Raw genomic sequence first — 17,695 nt, 5'->3', positions numbered from 1 at the left:
TATGTATATACCAAAAATAATTTCCTATATACCAACAATAACCCATTTAATAACTAATGGAAAAAATCTCAGTGACATTAGTAATTAAAACTTAAGATACCTAAGAATAAATTTGACAGGGGATGTTTAGACCTTATATGAAGAAAATCACACAAATTTACTGATGACCTAAAACAAAATTCTTATGTTTTACTCCCTTACACAAAAATAAACATGAGATGAATTAAAGAATTAAGCACACACACACACAATTATCTGTAAGAATGATACAACAGAACACAGGTGAAGGTATGTATGATCTTGTGATGAAGGAAGACTTCTTAAATATTATGGCACTAAAGGAAGAAAACTTCAATAGAAAATTATAGATCCATAAAAACATAAAATTCTATATGACCAAAAAAAAAAAAAAACCTTCTTTGGGCTAAAAAGCTACAAAAAAAGTGGTATAAATATGTATAACACATATTACTGAAAGGGTTAACATTTTTAAAGCACAAACAGCTGTAAAAATGAAAAAAGAACAGCCCCCCAAATGGCCGAAGTTCATAAATAGGCAACTCAGAGTAATAGAAACACAAAGGCTAAGAAAAACCTGAAGTATCAACTTCATTAGTAAAACATATGCAATTGATAACATTTATGCCAATCAACTATGCAAACATTCAAAGATATAGTATTAAATGTGGACAAGGAAATGGGTAAGGGATCAATCACAAACTCTATTGTTACAAATATAAATTGGTACTACTTTTGTAGAGAACAATTTGGCAATACGTATCAAAACACTTAGGTTTTCACATTCCTTTTCCCATGCGGTTCCACTTCTGGAAATTTATCTTAAGAAAATAATCCTGGATGAGCACAATCTTTAGCTCCAAATAAGTTCAGAGCAGCTTTGTAAATAATACCGAATAACGAAAACTAACTTAAGTGTCTAACCAAAGAGCTATTACATTAGTTTACGCTTAATATGGTGAAGAAAAATATTTATTGATGAAAATTTCATAATACATTTAATGAATTAGAAATATAATTTAAAAAAAATTTTATGTTTATTTATTTCTGAGATGGAGAGAGACAGAACACGAGTGGGGGAGGGGCAGAAAGAGAGGGAGACACAGAATCAGAAGCAGGCTCCAGGCTCTGAGATGTCAGCACAGAGCCTGACGCAGGGCTCGAACTCACAAACCATGAGATCATGACCTGAGCCGAAGTCGGTTGCTCAACCAACTGAGCCATCCAGGCGCCCCAAGAAATGTATAATTTAATCCAAATTTTCTGAATTATTTTTAAAATAAAAGAAAGGTGAAAGTGACAACTAGATAGTGAGATACATGTGATTTGCTGATAAATGATAGAATTACAGCGCTTATCCTTTCTATTGCTTATCTATTTCTTCTGATTCTCTAAAATGACTACCTGAATCATAATCAGGAATAAACAAAGTAATTTTGAAATTTAAAAAACAAAATTTAATGAGGTGGGTAGGCTAGTGGTGGCACTTAAAGTCTTCATGACTGTAACATTATATAATTTTAGAATGTATTTTTGAAAAGGACCAGGAGTACTGATGCATAGGGGCACTTGTACCCCAATGTTTATAGCAGCACTCTCAACAATAGCCAAATTATGGAAAGAGCCTAAATGTCCATCAACTGATGAATGGATAAAGAAATTGTGGTATATATACACAATGGAGTACTATGTGGCAATGAGAAAAAATGAAATATGGCCTTTTGTAGCAACGTGGATGGAACTGGAGAGTGTAATGCTAAGTGAAATAAGCCATACAGAGAAAGACAGATACCACATGGTTTCACTCTTATGTGGATCCTGAGAAACTAAACAGGAACCCATGGGGGAGGGGAAGGAAAAAAAAAAAAAGAGGTTAGAGTGGGAGAGCCAAAGCATAAGAGACTCTTAAAAACTGAGAACAAACTGAGGGTTGATGGGGGGTGGGAGGGAGGGGAGGGTGGGTGATGGGTATTGAGGAGGGCACCTTTTGGGATGAGCACTGGGTGTTGTATGGAAACCAATTTGTCAATAAATTTCATATATATAAAAAAAAAAAAAAAGAAAAGGACTAGGTTTCTAAAAGTTCATTTGAAGTCTATTATAATTCTAATCAGACACTCAAAGAGATTTAACAAAAATTGACAAAGCAATTCTAAAGGTAATAAAAAATAATTGCTAATATTTTCTAAAGGAAGAGGACTGACATGGAATCTGCACTATTATAATAGTGAAGTAGGTTATTATAAATTATTAAATAGCTGGAGGTTGTATTGTATACATTAAGTCTTCAAGTAACATAGTAATGTGAAAAATGCCAACACTCTAATACTGAGTGTAAAGAAGAATATGAGTCCACCTATTTTAAAAACCCATAAACAGATACACAGGCAATAAAAGACTAAAGGGAAATGTTAAAAATGCTACCGGTGCTTATCTAGGAAATTATAGTAATTATATTTTCTGTGAAAATATAATTTTTCAAGGAAGATGAAAACAAATCCATACCATTATCTTCTTTCTCTTATGGTGCTTCCTTAGAAATGCCTTGTATCTTTCCAATTTTCCTTTAGAACCTTTAAAAGAATGATTAGATAAAATTTAAATACTTTAAAGAAATTACATATTAAACTATTTAATGAGATCAACTAGCTATTTTGATAAGCATAATGCTAGACACACATACCCTTAGTTGAATGTACAAATACTGTATTAGGTTTCCTTTTTTTAGAAATGCCATGTTCTAACTAATTTGTCTTTGGTACTTCCTCCTAAATCTAAAGTTTTATCTCAGTTCTTTCCCACTGAATAAGCCCATGTTTTTCAAATAGCTTAGCTACTTACATTTGGTTATTTCATGGTCACCTTAAATTCAATAAAGTACAGTACTTTGGAGCAAGGCCCAGTGAAAGATTATGGGGGACTACTTCGAAGTCAGGTAACCTAGACCTGAGTTGAAGCTCAGACATTTACATATTGAGGACAATGAGTATATAAAAATATATAAAATATAAAATATTTTTGAAAATGTACACCTGTGCTCACTCTCTCTCTATACCTCCCTCTATTACAGACACACATACAAGCTATATATATATAGCTTATATAATTTAAAAACACTTTTAACACTAAAAATGATGAAAAATTCAGTAAGAAAATTTAAACTAAAACAGTAGTGAATTTAATAGTATATTAAACACATTGTCAGAATTTGACAAATCAAGATGTAAAAAAGGAGGTCAGGGGGCGCCTGGGTGGCGCAGTCGGTTAAGCGTCCGACTTCAGCCAGGTCACGATCTCGCGGTCTGGGAGTTCGAGCCCCGCGTCAGGCTCTGTGCTGACTGCTCAGAGCCTGGAGCCTGTTTCCGATTCTGTGTCTCCCTCTCTCTGCCCCTCCCCCGTTCATGCTCTGTCTCTCTCTGTCCCAAAATAAATAAACGTTGAAAAAAAAAAAATTAAAAAAAAAAAAAGGAGGTCAGATATCTAATATACTAATTAAATATTTAACACACAGAAAAGACTTTGTAAGTAAACCAGTATTATCATTTTTAAGGATTGTATTATGAAAAGTTTGCCCACTAAATAAAGAATAATACAAGAATCACCATTAGTACCTAAAGCTACTCTCTAACATTAAGAAATACAACTAGATAAGAAAAATATTATATAAATACTGAAAAAAGGTAAAAACAATCATTACTAGCAGATATGCTCTTCATTCAGTCTGTAGTTTTTCACTACTGAATGCTGAACACTTCCTACAGGCTAACCCAGCTCATGTAGCTCACCTTACTTTGGGTTTTAGGTGTTTCTGTTCTTATGTTTTTTTTTTTAAATTTTTTTCAACGTTTATTTATTTTGGGGACAGAGAGAGACAGAGCATGAACGGGGGAGGGGCAGAGAGAGGGAGACACAGAATCGGAAACAGGCTCCAGGCTCCGACCGCGAGATGGTGACCTGGCTGAAGTCGGACGCTCAACCGACTGCGCCACCCAGGCGCCCCTCTGTTCTTATGTTTTGACCCTTGATTCCTTGCTTGTCTCTGGTACCAACACAGAGTTGATACAACCCTGTTTTCTTGTTATTCTGCTACCTCCACTCTAGCTTAACAAAGTTCACAACTATTTTAGGCTTTGTTCTAACAACACTTCCATTATATCCACATGTTCATGTTCAACTAAAAATCTTGACTGAACTATGTTGAAATGAAGAAGTTTTAAAATAAAATAAATTTTATGTTTTCAGATATTTTACACCTTAGGATTTCATTCTTTATGAGAATGCACACACAGAGACAGACATGCAGACACACAAAAGTGACCATTACTTTACCATTATAAAGAAATAAAGTTTACTTGTCTCAGAAATTATGCTGTTCCACTCAAATATTTTAGAGGCATGGTTTTTCAAAAGAATTGAACATTCCCCTAATCTTGACTCCATGGTAATGATTGCATCATGTATTCGAGGGACAGTTCCCCACAGATGTGTATAAATTGACGTAAATGAACTATCTTCTTTCATTTTCTTTACAGTGTGTAGCCATTTATCACTGTCTCCAAAATAGATTTCCCTTGGCCAATAATCCTGCAAAAAATGTGAGTGAATACAACCTAAATCATTTTTGATGAATTTAAATAATAGAATTCAAAATCAATGAGCTAAAATTGAGACTTAATTCCATTGCATTATCTTTTTTTATATTACCGAAATATAATCATAAAATGTTATGTTAGTTTCAGGTGTTCAAAATATTGCACAACACAGAATAATTTTTTATTAAATGCATTTTTTGAAACTGTGAAACAATCATAAAGATTAGAAGTTTCAAATGTTTTACCAAAAAATTTATTTCCTGAATCATTTGAAAATAAGTTGCTTACTTGACTGATGCCCCATCTTCCTCGAATACATTAGTGTGTATTTACTAAAAACAAAAACATTCTCCTACATAATCAAATATAACCATCAGTTCAGGAAATTGGCAGTCATACATTATTCCTACCTAATTCTCAGACTCTGTGCAAGTCTTATCAACTGAACCAATAATGCTGTTTATAGCAAAAGGATCTAGTTCAGTCTCATGTATTACATTTAGGCTTCATAAGTCTTTAGTCTCCTTCAGTCTACAAATTCCCCAGTCTTTTTTTGATCTCTTTGTACCATAAAACCTTGGATTACGAGTAACTTGTTTTGTGAGTGTTCCACAAGATGAGCAAAAATTTCTAATAAATTTTAACTTGATAAACAAGTGATGCCTTACAATACGAGTAGTGGATGACCCTGAAAGTCTCATGGTCACAACTGAGCCAATGGTTCTTCTCTCTCTCTCTCTGTCTCACTGATTGTAGGTGATCGTCTCCTGAGCTTTGATGCTCGGTCCCAAGCTGTGGTGTTTGGCAAAAATCATTGATTTTTCAGAATGTTGGAAGGTGCCCACAACTGGCACTCATGTATTTTTTGTCACTTCAAAGCACCTATGGACAGTCCTTTGCTTTTCCATACAAGAGTAAGCTTAGGAATTCTTTGCTTCTTTCTAGGTCAGGCTGCCTGCACATATAGAATATAGACCCTTTCCTCTGCTGCCTTACTACCAGTTACATTAAATATAGTATATAATAAGAGTTTATTAATATTGTACTGCAGTCAACATTTGTCCGAGCGTACACAATGGCCCCCATGCAGAAAAATTCCATTGAGCCAGTAGGTAACAGTGATTCCATCAGTGATAGAGAAAGTTGTCCTACACAATAACCCTCCTCTCTCTCCCTGACACCAGCCAGAAAGGTTTTCAAAGTTAAGTGCGGGTTAATTCATTTATTTTTCTTTACATTTGTATTTTCTTTATTATTTTGTATTATATTACATTATTGTAATCACTTTATATAAATATTTTTGTGTTGTGGAATGAATCATCTGAGTTTCCATTATTTCTTATGGGGAAATTTGCTTTGATATACAAGTGCTTTGGATTACAAGCATGGTTCTGGAATGAATTATGCTCACAAACTAAGGTTTTACTGTATTTAAAACCATGAGTTCACAGTGAAACCTGGAATTCCAATTCCAAACATTCTAGTTTTCTTTCTTTCCATAGTACAATTACCACCTCCAACGGTGAAAAATCTATTTGCCATTATCTTTAGCATATGTACTTATTTGATCAATCTTTTCGGGTAACCAATCTCTCCTCTCACTGGGAGCTTCTTTTCTATGTAGATGCCCTTTTCTTTTCTTTTTTTTTTTTTTATATATGAAATTTATTGACAAATTGGTTTCCATACAACACCCAGTGCTCATCCCAAAAGGTGCCCTCCTCAATACCCATCCCCCCCCCCCCCCCCCCCCCCCCCCCCATCAACCCTCAGTTTGTTCTCAGTTTTTAACAGTCTCTTATGCTTTGGCTCTCTCCCACTCTAACCTCTTTTTTTTTTTTCCTTCCCCTCCCCCATGGGTTCCTGTTAAGTTTCTCGTCGCTCCTTATCAGGGAAATACAAATCAAAACCACACTCAGGTATCACCTCACGCCAGTCAGAGTGGCCAAAATGAACAAATCAGGAGACTATAGATGCTGGAGAGGATGTGGAGAAACGGGAACCCTCTTGCACTGTTGGTGGGAATGCAAATTGGTGCAGCCGCTCTGGAAAGCAGTGTGGAGGTTCCTCAGAAAATTAAAAATAGACCTACCCTATGACCCAGCAATAGCACTGCTAGGAATTTATCCAAGGGATACAGGAGTACTGATGCATAGGGGCACTTGTACCCCAATGTTCATAGCAGCACTCTCAACAATAGCCAAATTATGGAAAGAGCCTAAATGTCCATCAACTGATGAATGGATAAAGAAATTGTGGTATATATACACAATGTAGATGCCCTTTTGATCCTGCTTAGACTCTGACATCCAATGCCAGGCTGCCAATTCTTCAGGGATACCTTCCTTACCCCTACCTGAGCTCTGGCTTCTCATACCAAGCCACAGCCTACTTCCATACATCCCTGGAAAAACTCCTCATCCCCAGCCACAGGTGGATATCATCTCACTCCCTTGGACCTTAGGCGTGACATGTATACCCTCCTCACCATGGTTGAATTCAGATAGCTTTCCCAGGGCCATCACAGTACATCCTCCTCCCCAGTGCCAATATGGACACCTGCCTTGTTTGGGTCCCAAAGTGGCTTCAGGACTAAATTGCTCAGGAAAGGAAAGAGAGTAAGGGAAGAAGAGAAAGGGAAATGAAGGGAAAGGAAGGAGTTTCATAACAATATTTGCAAATCTAAATACAAGATTATCTTTTAATTATAATCAACTAATAGCAAAACAAAAAAAGTTGGCCTACATTAAGAAAGGTGTATGAGTAAAAGAATGTTTTTTGCAATGGTAGAAAATCTGCAGAGAATAAACTCTTGAATGGAATTTGGGTGAGATATTCTGGGAATTTAGCTAAATGGGAATAAATATGAAGTCTGCAGATCAGGAATTATTTAAAATTTTAAATAGCTTTGGTCTAATCCACTTGCCTTTTTCTTCCTTTAAAGACTTTCTGAACCCATCATACATGTCTTATTTATAAATTATGCTCTCTAATAATAGCAGGTACCTGAATAATATCTAGCTTCTAACTCTAGAAAACTTTCCTACAGGTATCTATGTCCCTCTACCATTTTAGAAAAAAGAATACACTTAGATACCTAAGTGCCATCTCTCAACTCCTACATATTGTATCTTAAACAAGACACAACCACCTGGAGAAGTTTCCTGCATTAAAATTTGGGTCTTATGTATCAAAAAGTACAAGACTTTGGAAGAATAAGATATAATCACAGGATGCAATTCTTGGAAACAAACATTGTCAAGTCAGAATGACAGCCACATTTGAAAACACAGTCCCTAGGGGTCATGTGTTGCTATTGTTAGAGGAGATTTGGGAGAGAGGAGAGAGACTAAAATGGAAATGCATTTGCAAGATTTTACAATATACACAAACCTTAATGAAAAATGTATCCTTATGCCAGACTTGAGATATCACAATCCTTGTTCCCAAGATATTGAAGTATATTATGAGGTGAATAAAGTATTCCGTAATCCTATAAGCCTGACATAAGATTCTGTCTTCCGTACTTTCCCAAGGTAATCAGGGGATTGACTGGTGTCCCCAAAGACATTAACATGAATAAGGTGATGCATAACTAACTCTGATTTTTCACTGGCTTCTTCGTGGCTGCATGATTAAATGGATACCAGATGGTGATCTTGTGGCAGATCATACTTGCCTTTGCCCCTCATTTCTCTATTTACTTTCATTTATTATTCCTTTCTATTTTTCCTTCACCACCTGGCTCCTTGAATAGAGTATCATCTGAAAGTAAATTTGTGGCCAGTCCTAGGGAAGGTAAACTGGAGTCAACTAGCAGCCAACATGCAGAAGAGCAGCCAGGCAAAAATGATGTCGTTACTGGCAGAGAGAAAATCAACACTACTAGGGGTTTAAGCATCCAGAGTCCACAGTGATTATATTAATTAAAAACAAATGTATTCCAATTCCAAAGAGACAAAGAATTGGACTGGAAATTTCTGTTCCCTAAAGAGTTAAATTCTCCATTAGAGCACTATAGTCGTCAGTGATGACTTCAGAAGACATTTATCTTATTTAAAAGGTCAGTGAAGCAAGAATCGGCTATGTGCTTGTTATGTTTAATTACTACGCAATTAAACTTTGGCAGTGATAGAGGCACAGAATATGACATACTGGTACACAACTAGAGATGGAGCCTAGTAGCTAGACAGAAGGGCTCTCTTGAAGTTTGAAAAGAGATTTTGTTTACTGAACATATGATTAGGTCTTCACCCATGTCCTAAGCCCTAAAAAAAAGTGCTGAGGTTTCCAAAAATGATAAAAAATATGAAGAATGACCATGGTTAGAAGAATTGACTTTAACTCTTCTTCCTTAAGCTTTAAAAAAAGGAGGGTTTTAAAGAATGAATGGATGGATGGATAAATAACCAAACAGATAATAATAGGTTGTTCCCTAAAGAAAGACAATGGGATTGAAATAATTATTCCATCATAAGTACCTTTGATCTTCTGAGAAAAATCACAGTAGGATCTGAGTACCCTCTAGGTATGGATTATAGTGTAACAGACTTGTTAATGAAAAATTGGATACGGACATAAAGTACTCCTAAATAAAAGTCACATGAAAGCAGAAAAACAGGACGCAGAGTAAGAAATAAACATCAGCGAAGATCAAATGTGATGTGTAAATAAGGAAAGAATTCAAACCAAACTCTTGAGTACCTAAAGAACTGAAAAGGACTAAAAAAGTGTAACACTAAAGGGAAACAGTGCAGAAGGAGGGGGATGTGAATTCCATGATGGCAAGGAGTATTCTCTGTTTTTTGTTCATTGTTGTATTTCCATGGTCCAGAACAGTACCTGGCATCTGGTAGGTAGTGGATAAAAATCATTAATGAATGAATGACAGGATAGTCAAAGAATTGATAGTAATGCAACACTAGTGGAACAAGACGCTGTTATAAAACAGAATACAAAAATATTTTATAAAAAATAAAAATAGAAACAGAATGGTGATGGAGTAAAGGGAAAGAACAGGAAGGAGAATGTGGGAATTGATCAAATAGATAAATGAGAAATGACCGAAGGTAAAAAAAGTACACAGAACTAGAACAAGAAATAGGAAGAGGGGAAAGACAGGAGTAGAAGGTACAAAATATTAAAATTACAAAAGAAAAATAAAAATGGTAGGAATCAGCCAAAATGAGACATCTTTAGATGATGTGATGAAAGATAAGTGATAAGACATGAGAAACTAACAGCTAACATGTAGGTTCCAGGTACTGGTCTACTGCTAGCTAGTAGTGGAGCTGGGATCTGAACACAGGCAATCTGACACCAGAGCCTCTGTCCTTAACCACTATACCACTATGCAGATACACACCTTTGCTTTTACATTTTAGAGGGAAATTAATAGATAGGCTTTCCAGGAGGCCATAAGCAGTTTAGAATATATTTTAATTTCTGTTTTGTTTTATTCATTTGCTTGTTTATCATATGCTTCAATTCTAAAAAAAAAAAAAAAAAAGCAGTTCCATGAAGGCAGGGATCTTTGCCTCTTTTTATTCACTAGTATATTCTAATTGTAATAGGCACTCAAAAATATTTCTTAAATGAATTTGAGGAAGTTATTACTTTCTTATGATTGCCTATAAGACAAAAGTTTTGTCCAGCAAATAAGAAATTAAATATCCAGTCATTTTATTCCTGGATGCTTTCAAATATTCAATAGTATGGCAATACATAGACATAGTCATGTCTTGAAAAAAAGTAACTACAGATTACAAGTATTTGGTTGGGAAATCGAGACAATAAGAACAACTTTACAGATAAATCTATAAGTGATAAAACAGTACAAATAGATATATGTTACTTTATAAAATGCCATATGATAAAAATTGAAAGCTATCAATATAAACGCTGGCCTTTGGATACAAGGACAGTGCTTCTTACATGCCATTAATAAAACATTTGCTTTGATTTTTATTTTATTCTATCTTTGGTAAAGGGCTGGCATAAACCTGTCATCTTGATTTGATTAGTATTCTTTTTTTTTTTACATTTATTTATTTTTGAGAGATAGAGAGAGACAGAGCACAAGTGGGGGAAGGCCAGAGATAGAAGGAGACACAAAATCCAAAGCAGGCTCCAGGCTCTGAACTGTCAGCACAGAGTCCGATGCGGGGCTTGAACTCACGAACTGTGAGATCATGACCTGAGCTGAAGTCGGACGCTTAACTGACTGAGCCACCCAGGCGCCCCTGATTAGCATTATTCTTAATTTAAGCAGAGTGATTATGCATTTTCCAACTCAAATAATTAGAAATTTTCATCTGAAATCATAGATCTTTAAGCATATATGATGGTATAGTCCAAATATCTCCAAAATTATTTGCTGATTTTGGTTTAACTATAATCCTTTCCCCTTGGCATTAAAAGACCCCAAACATTATGATTAAGCTATAGCACATTTCCATCATTATTTAAATCAAAATACAGTAAAACCTTGGCTTGTGAGTAACTTGTTCTGTGAGTGTTCCACAAGATGAGCAAACATTTCTAATAAATTTTAACTTGATATATGAGCGATGTCTTGCAATATGAGTAGTACATGACCTCGAACGTCACATGATCACAACTGAGCCTATGGTTCTTCCATCTCTCTCTCTCTTTCTCTCTCTCTCTCTCTCTCTCTCTCTCTCACTGTGGAATTGTGGGTGATTGTCTCCCATGCTTGGATTGCTCAGTCTCAGGTTGTGGTGTCTGGCAAAAATCAGTGATTTTTCAGAATGTTGGAAGGTGCCCACAACTGGAACTAGTATATTTTTGTCACTTCAAAGCACCTTTGGACAGTCCTTTGCTTTTCCATACAAAAGTAAGCTTAGGAATGCTTTGCTTCTTTCTAGGTCAGGCTGCCTGCAGATATAGATCCTTTCCTCTGCCTTATTGCCTCTTACATTGAATTCAGTATATGAGAAGAATTCAATACTGTACTATAGTCAACACCCGTGCAAGTGCATACAATGGCCCTTGTACAGAAAAAGGTTGAAAAGAAAGGTGGTAAGAAAGAGATGATTCCAGTATAAATTAAGGAAATCATGGAGAAGTATGAACAAGCTACGTGAGTAGCTGAAGTTGCACAATTGTAGAAGTCTACATCTGCATCTCGGCTGCAGAGGAAGAAGAGAAACAAGTGGAGGAATCCCTCACTTCAAATGAGATAAGGGAGATGTGTAAAATGTGGGAAACAGTGCAAAATTTTGTAGAAAAGCACCAGCCAAATAAGGCTGTAGCAGTGCAAGTGATGAATCTGTTTAATGACAATGCAATGTCACATTTCTGCAAAATCCTCAAAAGGAGACAAAATCAAGTGTCGTTGGATAGGTTCCTTGTTAAAGGTGCACAAAAAGAAAAAGATGCCATTGAGCCAATAGATAGCAGTGATTCCGCTAGTGATAGTGAAGGCTGTCCTACACAATAACCCTCCTCTCTTGTCTCCCTTACACTAGCCACAAAGGTTTTCTAAGGTAAGTGCAGGTTAATTTGCTTATTTTTCTTTATACTTTGTATTTTTTATTATCTTATATTATATTACAGTATTGTAATCATTTTTATATGAGTATTTCAGGTTGTGGAAAGAATCATCTGAGTTTCCATTATTTCTTATGGCAAAATTTGCTCTGATATACAAGTGCTTTGGATTATAAGCATGTTTTCAGAGTGAATTATGCTTGCAAACCAAGGTTTTACTGTAGTTGCAAAAAGTTTGTGCTAATAATAGTTTAAAATATTTGGCTCTGCTACAGTGACTGAAATAAACTCTTGGAAACTAGGAATATCTTCATATTCTATTTGCTCCTAAAGGGAATTCAGTGCTTTTCTAAAACATTTAAAAAAAAACTTATTTAAACAAAGAATTGAAAATAGATGTTAAAAATATAGGTATTTTTGCAATTCTATTCTCAACAGTTTAGTTGCAAATTTAGTATAGCAAATTCTGTTTATAAATAGGTACAAATTATTCAGTCCAAATTACTCAAAGTATGTACACACCTCATTTTTAAAAAGTCTCCTTTCTCTCTGTTTTCCACACTAATATCTTTATCCTAGTCCTTGACACTCTCCGATGCAAAACAAACCTGATCTTCAGACTCACGAGTAAACAGACCCAAGGGAAAACTTGTAGCAAGCCCAATAACTCCAGAAGTCAGTACTTAAATGTTAACAATGGAAACAGGAGCTTTCAACATGAAAACACAGTTTTGAATATTTCACCCTGATTCAACAATCAAAGAAACTGATACACCACCCCTGCAAATTACCTGTGAGTCTAAACTGTGGTACATGGATAAATGAGGGAAGTATGAATAATTATCAGATATTCTTTAAGGTGTAAATGTTCAAAACAAACATATTAGCAAAATTATATAGAAACGTTTGTATCATCCTTCTGATGGGATACAGATCTAAAATTTTCTCAAAGTCAAAAAGAGAATAGAATATTGACAAGGCTACAAGATAGAGCCTACTGAAAGGAGATAAATATTTATAAGTATTTCCCACATTGAAATGTAGTTTTTTTGAATTTCTATTCTCAGTCTTTTCTTAAGCCTTCCATATCTTCACAACTGATGTTTTAAAAGATGTAATGGCACATAAAATAGATGTACTACTTACCCAATTTTGAAACTTTAAGAATTCTTCAATGTTCATTGGAGGTTTATGCATTTTCTAATGAAGTAAAATCAACATTGCTAATTAATATAAATATTGCTAACTAACAAACTCAACATAAATTAACACTGTTTATGATGTTTACACATAATTTGCTTAAATAAACGATGCTCCTGGACTTAAGTTATAATTTTCAGAGCCATAAGGCATTGTAAAATATTCACTTTGTAAAGTCCCTGCACTTTGAAAAGGAACAGAGATCAATGTTTAAATTCTGAGCCTCCAAACCAAATTCTGTAAAAGGCTTCCTTCTTATATATTGCTTCTAGGGGAAAAAAACTCCACATTAATCCTGTTGAATGTCCTAATTTCAAATTCCTACAAGAGTTCCAAGATATTTTGGGCTATGTTGGATGGTGTCTACAATAAATCCAAAGCCAAAAATATATTAACTTGCCTCTCTTGCTGATGAAGTATTTAATAAAAGGCCACACTAGTGACATGGTGAAAGTAACTTAAATGTTTGTATATTTCCATGTAATAAGTAATAGTCCGATTTTATTAGTAGTTTCCTCATAAGTTGAAAACATATTCTTTCATTAGACAAATTGATTTTAATCAGGACCACATCTTGTTCTTCTTTGCCTTAGAGACTGTACACATTCTTACTTCTGCTTGGAAGCCTCCCTGTTCCAAACCTTCTCTGTCCAATCCCTTCTTGATCTTATTTTAAATATCAAATTAAAAGTCACTTGTTCTAGGAAGTCCTCCTTGTTCCCCAAAAGATTCTCTTCAGTAACACATGTAGATGTGTATCTATATGAGGATAGAAACTATGGTATAAGTCACTGCTGAATTGTCAAAATTTCATACGATGATTCACTCAGGATTAGTACACAATAAGTACTTGCAATGTGTATAAATTAATGAATAAATGAGTAAATAGATATCAGAAAAATGGGTATTTATTCAGAACAATAATATGACCATTTCTAGAGAATGAAAAACCCATTAGAAGAAGGCAAAAATAAGAGGAATTCAGAATATCCTAATACAATATCCTAATGGTCTGATGATGGCATGTCTGAAAAGATTGTAGCACATTTTAATTTACCATAACATATATTTCACATATATAAAATGATACAGATTACAAAATCACCATAGTTTTGTAAAAATAGCTACACTTTTGAGGTTGAAGAGAATATTCATTCTCTAATACTGTTTGAAATATGGTGAATATAAACAAATATATAACAGATAATAAATAACAAAATAAAAGGTATATGTGACAATCGTTACAAAAAGAAGCATTCAGGAGCAAAGCTGCATTGAGCTGTCACAAAAATTTAATGGAAAACATGGGACTCTAGATTGAGAAGGGTAAGAAATAAGAGAGATGGTATGCACAGAATGCTTAGAGACAAAAAAAAAATGTTAGGGATACAATATCTTCAGAGAGAGTGAATGTAGTAGTCATCTAGAAGAAAGCTATCAGTATATTTTGAAATGTATGAAATATAAAGAAGCTAATTAGAACAACTTAAATGTTGCCTTTTTCTTATAATGGCTATCAAACCACTTCTAGTACAAAGCACTAAAAAAATCCCCATATTTCTGTTTTAAAAATTCTTTTTTTTTTTAATTTATTTTGAGAGAGACATAGAGAGCAAGCAGGGGAGGGGCAGAGAGAGAGGGAGGCAGAATCCCAAGCAGGCTCCACACTGTTAGCACAGAGCCTCATGTGGGGTTTGAACTCACAAACTGTGAGATCATGACCTGAGCTGAAGTAGAGTCAGACGCTTAACCGACTGAGTCGCCCAGGCGCCCCTTTTCTTTTCTTTCCTCTTTTCTTTTCTTTCTTCCTTCATTTCTTTATTTCTTTTTCTTGAGAAGAGTTGACACTCATTACATTAGTTTCAGGTGTACAACATGGTGATTCAACAACTCTACACTGTGCTCGCCTGAAGTACAGCTACCATTTGTCACCATACAACACTATTATAACATCATTGACTATATTCTCTATGCTGTACCTTTTATTCCTGCAGCTTATTCATTCTACAACTGGAAGCCTGTATCTCCCATTCTTCTTCACCCATTTTGCACATCCCTTTAACTCTAGCAACCATCAGTTTGTTCTCTGTATTTAAAGTTCTGTTTCTGCTTTTGTTTAATCATTTGTTTCGCTTTTTAGATTCCACATATAACTGAAATTATATGGTATTTGTATTTCTCTAATTTATTTCACTTTATTACACTTTAGGTCCATCCGCATTGTTGTAAATGGCAATATCTCATCCTTTTTATGGCTGCATAATATTCCATTGTGCGTGCATGTGTGTGTGCGTGTGTGCGTGTGTGTGTGTGTGTGTGTGTGTGTGTGTATGTATACACACATACATACATAACTTCTTTACCTACTTGTATTGGAAAATAATACATTCCAATTAAAGAAAATTAGAAAAATAAGTTAAGGAAGTAAAACTCACACAAGTTCCAGCTAATTTCAATATAAAATTCCAAAGTTCTCTAAGGTTAGTGTTAAAAAGAGGTTGGGGCGCCTGGGTGGCGCAGTCGGTTAAGCGTCCGACTTCAGCCAGGTCACGATCTCACGGTTCGTGAGTTCGAGCCCCGCGTCAGGCTCTGGGCTGATGGCTCGGAGCCTGGAGCCTGTTTCCGATTCTGTGTCTCCCTCTCTCTCTGCCCCTCCCCCGTTCATGCTCTGTCTCTCTCTGTCCCAAAATAAATAAAAACGTTGAAAAAAAAATTAAAAAAAAAAAAAAAGAGGTAGGAATAGGGGCGCCTGGGTGGCTCAGTCGGTTAAGCGGCCAACTTCGGCTCAGGTCACGATCTCGCGGTCCGTGAGTTCGAGCCCCGCGTCGGGCTCTGTGCTGACAGCTCAGAGCCTGGAGCCTGTTTCAGATTCTGTGTCTCCCTCTCTCTGACCCTCCCCCATTCATGCTCTGTCTCTCTCTGTCTCAAAAATAAATAAACGTTAAAAAAAAAAAAAAAGAGGTAGGAATAAATTAAATGGACTTCTGCTCTAAGTAGAATGTAGAAGTATGCAAAACACCTATGCTTCCCTGGTAACAACAAGGGAAACCCAGACAAAATAAAAATCTCACTTTTCTATGAGGTTAGTGAAGAGTAGTGGGTGCTAGTAAGCAGTACGGGCTACATAATTTGGAAAATGCAGAGCCCCTTGTTCAAAAATTATTAAGAATTTTAAGATGGTAATATCAGACCATTAAACCAAGTGTAGGGTCCATCTAATCATAAGCGCCTGTGCAATTGCAAGCCCATGAAGCCTTTCTACCTGGAAGCCTGGATGACCAGAAATTAAAAAAAAAAAAAAAATCCCCTTTATAAGTGAGCATAAAGCTGTGTCAGTTTCCTTACCCGGCAGTGATCTTTAACCATCCATTGGGGGAACTGTTGGTCTGCCATGGTGCAGGAACTTTGCAGAGATGAAGAGAAATCAGCTGGACGGACCTTAAGCATCTGCATGAGCTGGAGCAACAAACTGGAGTCTGAAAGACACCTAAATACAAAAACAAATGACTCAGACAAACAATCCCTGCCCAGACCCTATGACTCCCTTCTGAGTTTTATCAAAAAAGCAGCAGTCCAGGAGGGGCTGGAAAGATAGAGGACTTAAAGAGGCCAACACATTCTTAACATTACTTGGGCTTCAGGGCCCTGACAGAGTTGACTTCAAAGGTGAAGCAAAAATGTAAAAAAAAAAAAAAATCAGTTCCAACTTCTCCCAATTGAATATTGACAAGATATAAGAGTTGGCTATGAAGAGGGAAGTTGGAAGTTGGGTTAGACACAGGTGAACTTCAATTCAGTTAAAGCAAAAGTAAAATTCAACTCAAGTCTAGGAGGAATCAAAAGATCAGTATCTCATTTTGAATGTCAAGGAGATAAAAAGGCTTGTGCTAAATTATACTTCACCCTCTATAATTTTTCCCACATAATGTCTAATACACAATAAAACAATTGAAGATGTACAAACAAGAAGTAAAATGGGACCTATAATCAAAAGAAAACACAGTCGATGGGGCATCTGGGTGGCTCAGTTGGCTAAGCATCCAACTTTGGCTCAGGTCATAATCTCATGGTCTGTGGGTTTGAGCCCCCGCTTCGACCTCTGTTCTGACAGCTCAGAGCCTCGAGCCTGCTTCACATTCTGTGTCTCTCTCTGCCCCTTCCCTCCTCACACTTTGTCTCTCTCCCTCTCAAAAATAAATAAACATTAAAAAAATTTTTTAAATAAATAGAAAAAGGTATGAAAGGTATGAGCAGAAACCAATGAAATAAAAATATGAAAACAGAGAAATCAACAAACCAAAAGTTGGTCTTTTAAAAGATGAAAAAAATAAACCCTTAGTAGAAATGAATTTAAAAAATGAAAGGAAAATGTA

General features: G+C 35.6%; 1 protein-coding gene across 1 annotated transcript in view; it reads right to left on the bottom strand.

Moving 5' to 3' along the window:
• The window catches only part of FAM227B (family with sequence similarity 227 member B), a 198,683-nt gene extending 181,968 nt beyond the window's left edge, over positions 1-16,715 (bottom strand). Inside the window, 4 exon segments of the mRNA XM_030318221.2 lie at positions 2,524-2,591; positions 4,371-4,602; positions 13,269-13,322; positions 16,668-16,715. Of these exon segments, the coding sequence (XP_030174081.1) occupies positions 2,524-2,591; positions 4,371-4,602; positions 13,269-13,322; positions 16,668-16,715 (402 nt within the window).
• Positions 16,716-17,695: the final 980 nt, after the last annotated feature.

The sequence above is a fragment of the Lynx canadensis genome, chromosome B3 (assembly GCF_007474595.2).
Source record: "Lynx canadensis isolate LIC74 chromosome B3, mLynCan4.pri.v2, whole genome shotgun sequence".
NCBI classification, from domain to species: Eukaryota; Metazoa; Chordata; class Mammalia; order Carnivora; family Felidae; genus Lynx; species Lynx canadensis.
This window is presented reverse-complemented; position numbering and strand designations above follow the sequence as displayed.